General features: G+C 43.9%; 1 protein-coding gene across 2 annotated transcripts; it reads left to right on the top strand.

Moving 5' to 3' along the window:
- Nucleotides 1-1,046: 1,046 nt before the first annotated feature.
- hpda (4-hydroxyphenylpyruvate dioxygenase a) lies at nucleotides 1,047-6,596 on the top strand. 2 transcript variants are annotated; one of them, XM_035625034.2, is made up of 14 exons: nucleotides 1,047-1,087; nucleotides 1,363-1,389; nucleotides 1,613-1,675; nucleotides 2,242-2,346; nucleotides 2,430-2,472; nucleotides 2,590-2,672; nucleotides 3,728-3,817; nucleotides 3,911-4,017; nucleotides 4,487-4,564; nucleotides 4,798-4,960; nucleotides 5,052-5,123; nucleotides 5,269-5,391; nucleotides 5,480-5,596; nucleotides 6,296-6,596. In XM_035625034.2, exons 4-14 carry the CDS (start codon nucleotides 2,266-2,268, stop codon nucleotides 6,407-6,409), a joined length of 1,071 nt encoding a protein of 356 aa, XP_035480927.1. In that variant the 5' UTR covers nucleotides 1,047-1,087; nucleotides 1,363-1,389; nucleotides 1,613-1,675; nucleotides 2,242-2,265; the 3' UTR covers nucleotides 6,410-6,596. The 2 variants fall into 2 exon arrangements, with proteins under 2 accessions (XP_035480927.1, XP_035480926.1); XM_035625033.2 differs by having other exon boundaries at nucleotides 1,050-1,178.
- The last annotated feature ends 1,283 nt before the right edge of the window (nucleotides 6,597-7,879 follow it).

Raw genomic sequence — 7,879 nt, 5'->3', positions numbered from 1 at the left:
CCTGACTTTGATTGAATTAAATATGACTTGTATTCAAACTTGTTATATTTGAATGATTATTTGTTCATTTCTCGAGGAAATCAAGATTTCCGCCACAACAAACACACACACACACACACACACACACACACACACACACACACACAGTGGCCTGAATTGTATACATCTGACATACCCATGCAGTTTACAGTACTGTGGTGGGGGCCAGACACTATTTTTGCCCGAGCAGCCTCGTCTGTAACAGCCTGACCTCAAATGCTCTCGGATACCAGTCAACAGCAACACAGGCAGCTCACCTCTCCCCCCCATTTTGGCTTTGCTTCTATTTGTACAGCGAGGGAAAAACACAATTCCCTTGATGGGAATGTTAGAGAGGTTCTTGAATTCACTGCAGTTGATGATTAGAGTCAGTTTTTTAGTCCTTTCAATGTGTGAATCCTCATGTAAAGGAGATTTTAAAGGCTCTTGATGAAATGTACACTAGTTTGTGATCATAATGGAAGTCTGTAATTCAACTGGTCTATATGCAGCAAGAAAGTTCTGGCTCTTGTACATTGTGATCTTACCTACTGTATTTCTGTTTAGGGGGTTTGTACTGTATCAGACGACGTTGCTCCCTCTGGTGGTGGAAATCAGAAACCAGCGATGAAGAAAGTCTGGGCTGATGCAGGGCACAGCTATCTGTCATTTTGTAGCCTCAACACCTCTAACTCTGAATTTTGATCAGTTCTTCACCACGTTTGCTTCATTCTTTTTCCACGCTGAGCCTCTTTTATATCACTTTTCTTTTTTTTTAAGTTCTTCACCTGAGCTTCATTGCATCTTCCCCTAATTCCTATTAAACATCTCAGGCAAGAGTAGTGTTGGTGTAGTGTCTGTATTTCATTACCTTCCCTAAGCTGAGGTTAATGTGTCTATGTTTCTATGAGGATGGAGGCCCCCCCTGAGGACGGATTAGACACTGGACCCAAGAAACACAACACAGGGGGCCACCGCCGTGGAGCTTTTTGAGCTCCAGTGCAGCAGGAAGCGAGGAGGTGGACAGGTGGGTGTAGATCCCAGAGGACCAATCACAGCTAGACATCAGGTCAGTACTTATCTGCACGCCGACAGGCCAGACACAGATTTTTGGTGCCTCTTTTTTCTCTGGACTGTGTCCCATCTGTGATCCAAGCATGGTAAGAGACTTCACTATGATTAGAGGCCGTGGTGATGAGCAGGTTCCCCCCAGACGTGGGACGTTAGACGGTGGATAATAACCAATTAACTCACATTAGTAATATGAGATCAATCGACAGCGGGTTAGTCCGAGCGCTTTGCTGATGAAGTTAGAATGATCTCTGTCTTTTTTTCCCCTTCCAGACGAGCTACACGGATAAAGGGGAGAAGGTAAGATTAAATTAGCCTCTGAAGATTGTTTCTTTCTTTTTTTAAACAGGACTCTGTGATAGTAGTTTAATGTTTCTGTAACCTTATCAGTTCCTTTTAGTTCTGCAGGAGAACAAATTTCTCTGAAACACAAAAAAAGTGATTCTCTTCAAAAGTTCTACACTGCCTTTTTTCCCCCTACTTACCATGAATATAATCCTTCTGTTGCACTTGTGCCTTTTAGCACACGAGGGGAAAGTTTGTGAGGTTTCATCATATCACCTTCTGGGTCGGCAATGCTAAACAGGTCCGTATGCAAACACTGACATGCCACTTGAACTTCACCTTGTGTGTCGTCGAGGGATTTGGCACATTCTTCATATTTGGATTGAGATGAACAGTTTATGAGACAAAATTGGATTTAAAAAAATATATTTAGAAGAATTATACAAATTCCAGAAACATCTACAGACGTATAACTACATAATAGTTATAGCTGTACATTTATTCTCCATGTTAAATGAGCACAAATTGTTTGAGCGTAAGCCTCTGGAACCCCCGGCCACCTGTGACATGTACACACAAATGACGACTTTAGAAAATAAACATCAAATCAATTGATCCTGATTGATTAGCTGCAGCCCTGCCAGACATAATATGGACAATATGGCAATTTACAAGGTAGGTTGGGTATCATAAACAACCTACGGACTCCTCAGACTACAGTTCAATTGATCACTCTGGCTCAGTACACGGGCCGGAGGACACACAGGTCGACTCACGGTCCGTACGTATGACGGCGCGTCTCACTTATTGTTATTAAAGTTCATGAGAAATGCTCTTCACGTTAAAGACAGTCGGCCCACTTTGCAGGCGGCCTCCTTCTACTGCAACAAGATGGGCTTTGAGCCTCACGCCTACAAGGGCCTGGAGACCGGCAGCCGGGAGGTGGTGTCTCATGTCATCCGACAGGATAAGGTTTGTCCCGAGTAATCCCTCACAAGCCATTGATTTGTTCAGTTTGTCTAAAAACCCTTCTCTCTCTCTCTCTCTCCTCACAGATTTTATTTGCGTTTGAATCGGCACTAAATCCTGGAAACGAAGGCAAGTGTTCTCATTGGAAAGCTCGAGGCTACACACGAACATGACACACAGCACATCATCGCATGTCTGCATTTCTGCATTATTGCGTTTCTGCATGGCTTTTCATCTTTTCCTCAGGGATGGGAGAACACTTGATGAAGCACGGAGATGGAGCCAAAGACATCGCTTTCCAGGTGGAGGACTGTGACTTCTTAATCAAGGTAACACTGATACTGTACAGGGGGCCGGGGTTTGACGCTCATGTGCTGCTGGATGTAGTTGCAGTTTGAGTTGAACTGGCCAACATGCTACCGGAAGTACAACTGGACTGAAATGTCATTGTGAGGGGCAGAAAGAAAAGTTTTTTATTGTTTGCTAGTTATGGCCAGTGTGTTGACCACTGTGTTTCTTTTTTAGAAAAAAATGTACTAAACAGTTTGTACCATTACACCCAGTTGTATATTTACAGTATACACAGGGGCAAAATAAACATACTAATATATACTATATACTAAGATATTTTACTTCAATAAAAGTAGTGATACAATAGGGTGGAAAAGCTCAAGTGGAAGTCCTACATTCAAAACTTCACGAAAGTAAAAGTATTTTAATCAATGAAACCTCAAAATAAAATCGTGCATTGTGCAGAATGACCTGTTCAGAATAATGTTAATTACCAAATCATGATTATTAATCCATACATGTGTACATTACTTTACTTTAATGTTGCATCTGGTGAACATGAGGCAATTTTTTTTATCATATCATAGTTTAATAATTATATTTTTTAATACTATATTATGTTATTATTGTTAGAGTTGTTAGTGTTATGAAATAAATGTAACAAGTAAAACCACAATACAATATTTTCCTCTGATTGGAGTCTCACTGCAGACAAATTCACATGCCTCTGTTGAATCTGTTAAAAATCTCAAAGTAAACTCTGATTCTGTTTCATGTAAACTTTTTCAATTGGATTTCAAAGCTGTACTTGCTCCAATGGGGTCAAAGTGTGTGTTGAAACAGGGGCAAACATCATATTGTGACAGGCTCCGCTGAAGTTCAGCCTTGATGTCAGCCTCAACTCCATTTCAGTCAAGGTCGGGCTGGAGGATCAACAGAACAAGATACAGTTCATAACGTGCACGGTGTAGAAAGATGTTCTGTCCTCCACCACTGGAGGGCTTCCAGGAGCTGTGCACTACAGACAGACAGAGACCATGTGTGGTATGTTGCTGCATTTCCCAACTGAACCCAGTGACCTCTCTGCTGACAGACAGCGAAAGAGCGGGGGGCCGTCATCGTCAGGGAGCCCTGGGTGGAGCAGGACGGCCTCGGGAGGGTCAAGTGTGCCGTGGTGCAGACGGTACGTGAAAGAGTGACGCACACGATGTGAGAGCCTTGTGGCACAATGAACTGCCAATGATTAATTGTGCGTGGTTCAATGTTTGGTCTACAGTACGGAGATACGACGCACACACTCATTGAATACCTGGGACCCTACAAAGGCCCTTTCCTGCCCGGCTACAGAGAGCCTCTGTTTAGGGATCCTCTCTTACCCACACTGTGAGGCTCCCACATTTTATTATAATACAAAATAATACAAAATACATGCTGTACATCCTCTTTTAGTCATACTGAACTTATAATGAAGCTTTTTACTTGAGTAAAAGTGGCAATAATACAGTGTAAAATACTCCACTACAAGTACATTTCAACTAATTAATATATTGGAATATTAGGTAAGCTTAACCCGCACCAAATGGCTAGACAACCATTCAATAATCAATCAAGGAGACGCCTGTAATTGAAAACAACACCAATCATTGAAAAACTTGTCCGGCATCCTGCTTTCGAAAGAAAGTTGCCAGATTTTAACCAAAAACACAAAATAAGGGAATTTTGTTCACATTTCTTGGCAAATATAAATGTACAAAAAGCATGGGAGGATTACCCAGTATGTAGCAGGTATTCAGAATTTTTCTTTCTATTCTTTTATGTGAGTACCATCTATTCAGTGTTATTTTTTTTCCAGTCCACCAGGGGGTTTGAATTTCATCGATCACATTGTGGGAAACCAGCCAGACGACCAAATGGTGCCAGTGTCGGACTGGTAAGACTCCTGTTTGAGCGCACGTAGGCACGGGACAGGCACTGCGGGACACGCGGGGCAAAAGGACAAGTAAACACTCCGCCTCTGTCCCAGGGTGAAAACTTAGTGCAGATGTTAAACTGCTGGAGAGTAGAGGAAGAATGCCGTAATTCATTTCCACATGGGTTTCTTGCTTGCTCATTTGGCTCATCGTCAAACCCTCTCTGTGTTTCTTTTCCAAAAAATGATTACAGGTATCAGAAGTGTCTGATGTTCCACCGGTTCTGGTCCATCGACGACAAGCAGATACACACAGAGTACAGCTCGCTGAGGTCCATAGTGATGGCCAACTACGAGGAGACCATCAAGATGCCCATCAATGAACCTGCCACGGGGAAGAAGAAGTCACAAATCCAGGTGACTTCAGCAGACCAAGTTACTAACAGGCCTCATAGGTGACACTAAAACTTGTGACGCCTCCTCGTATCATGCATCTCCCTCTGCACAGGAGTACGTGGACTACAACGGCGGAGCGGGTGTTCAGCACATCGCCCTCAACACGTCGAACATTATCCAAGCTGTGAGTCTCCCGGGTTTCATTATACCGTCCACAGACTCGGGGCTTCGTCTTTGCACGGCCTCCCTAAATCTACAGGTAGAGGCAAGTTTTGTTTAGATCCCGCTTTCTCACCCCCACCCCTCTTCTGTTTCCGTCTTCAAAACAGATCGTGAACCTGCGAGCCCGAGGGATGGAGTTCCTCTCCGCGCCTGACAAGTACTACGACACCCTGCGGGAGAACCTGAGAAATGCCAAGATCAAGGTGAAGGAGGACTTAGACCGTTTACAGGTGAGGAAGTGTCAAGCCGGCGATGATTTACAGCCTCTCTTCGCCCCGCGTGCTAAGATACAAACCATCTGTGTTTCCCCCTTTGAAGGAATTGAAAATCTTAGTTGACTTCGACGACAAGGGCTACCTCCTGCAAATCTTCTCCAAGCCCGTGCAGGACAGGCCGACCCTTTTCTTGGAGGTCATTCAGCGGAACAACCACTTTGTAAGTGACCAGTTGGGCGATCTACTTGTGTAAAACAGGGAGGGGAACTCTTTTAGCATTCATGCGTCTGCTACGTTCAGCCCCTCACTGATGGGACCCACAGGCCTGTGGTGTTGCTTAAGAAGCCGAGACGGAGCCGCCTGAACACCTGTTCACAGCTCCCACCCAGTGTGAACGGTGCGACAGTAGCCCACTTGTAAAAGCTCAGTAAATCTATCACAGGTACAGATTAAAAGGCTCCCTGCTCCCCGGCGAGGGGGATCTTTGGATTGTGTTGCACCCTGTGGCACTCAATTTAGAACAGCCGGCACCCACTCGGCCTGTCAGGACCTGCGCGTCTTGTCAATCTCCGGCATTTTTCGCCGAGTCTCCAGATGTGGATACAATGCATGAAAGTGAGAAGCTGAATCTGAACCTGCGAGCAAAGAAACCTCCCTCCCGGAGAAAACCGCCAACACTTGATCTTTTTTAGTAGCCGCGAAAAACATTTACACGATTCATTTCGCGGGCTGCCGGCGAGCGCGGCTCCCCGTCAGAGTCTGAGCCCCGTGAGAGTGTTCATCTGTGATCCGAACCTCAAAGTGGTGAGCACCCCGAACGGCGTCTGGCGAGGAGAATCCCCAGAGCCGCGGCGAACGACACAGAAGGAGGCAGATCTCCGGGTAATTAGCCATCTGTGTGTGTCTGTTCTCTCTCCAGGGCTTCGGGGCAGGGAACTTCAAGTCTCTCTTTGAGGCCATTGAGATGGACCAAGAGGCCCGGGGCAACCTCACGGTGCTGACGCCCGAGGGCCAGGCCCAACGCCTGTGCTGAGCCGCGCCCTGCCGCCCGCTGGGCCGCACTGAGACTGGCATATATGGACGCACACTTTCAGAGGCGATCAACCACGGCGGCAGCACATCAAACACATATGCAGTGTTAAATATCATATGTTATATATCAGAGAAGCTCTGAGCTGTCAGTAGATTGCTGTATGCCTAAATAAAGAAAGTCGTGTTCATGGCTGTTTGGCATGTCTGCTTGGGAAACAAGGGTTCAGAGTAGTTGGGGGGAAATTGAATATCTTTCTGAGTGTTGGTTGAGAAAATTAAAACCACTCATGTCTGCAAAGTAAATATGATTTATCATTTTAACACTACCTCACTTTTTTATATTTTATTGCTATAGAGTAGCTGGGTGGGCAGATCTGACCTTTGGAGAAAGCCAGACTAGCAGTTCTCCCCTTGTTTCCAAGGCTAAGCTAAGCTAACAGGCTTCAGGCAGGTGAGAGTGGTGTCACTCTTCCCATTTTACCCTCAGAAATAAAGTGAATTAATGGAATTTCCCAAAATGTGAAACTATTCCTCATACACAATGTTTTAAATGGAGGGATCTTTAGAACTGAAACGTAAGACTTTGAATAATATTTCAAGTCAAAATGTTGTTTTTTTCTACTCTCTATTATTGGCCAATTTACACACACACATATATATATATATATATATATATATATATATATATATATATTTAAAACTTTTTTTTTTACAGAACAAAATGCAGAAAGAGATGCTTGGGGTAATTGTGATGGTGAATGGTGAAACTTTCTAAGTAGATTCATCTCAAACAAGGAGAAAAGATGCTTTGTACCAAGTGTAGCTACTAACTTACTTTCACTTGTCGTCCCTGGGCAGGTGGACAGAAACAATAAAACACAGACCAAAATAACTCTACATCTATAATTAAAGGCAAAGTCTTATAACAAGTAAATAGACTATATTTATATAGCGCTCTTCTAGTCTTATTGACGCATTCACACACTTTCACACACAGCCGGAAGAGCGGTCAGAGGCAATTTAGGGTTAAGCGTCTTGCCCAAGGCCACATTGGCGTGCAGACTGGGGGAAAACTTGCCGACCTTCGGGTTAGTGGACGACCGACCCTTCCTCCCGAGCCACAGCCGCCCTCAGTTGAACACTATAATGTTCCGAACCACGTGAGTGTCATCTGAATGCATACTCCAGTGGAAGGGACACAATGAAGTACACTAGTCAATTCCCCAAATTTGCTTATATTTGATTTCGGAACTTCAAATATTTATACTTTATTTCACATGACATGACTTCTTGTGTTTTTAAATGTGGCGGAACTCTAAAGCTTTCTGATTATTTAAATATTACAGATATTTATCTCTTTGTATCTTCTCAGAACCCTGTAATATATAATCATGAAATGGCCCAGTTATCTTGAATAGTTTGAAATGCACTAATACATGAGGTCACTTTAAGGTGAACTATTCCTTGCTAC

The sequence above is a fragment of the Scophthalmus maximus genome, chromosome 2 (genome assembly GCF_022379125.1).
Source record: "Scophthalmus maximus strain ysfricsl-2021 chromosome 2, ASM2237912v1, whole genome shotgun sequence".
NCBI lineage: Eukaryota > Metazoa > Chordata > Actinopteri > Pleuronectiformes > Scophthalmidae > Scophthalmus > Scophthalmus maximus.
The sequence above is the reverse complement of the archived record's forward strand: the minus strand, read 5'-3'. Positions and strand labels throughout refer to the sequence as shown.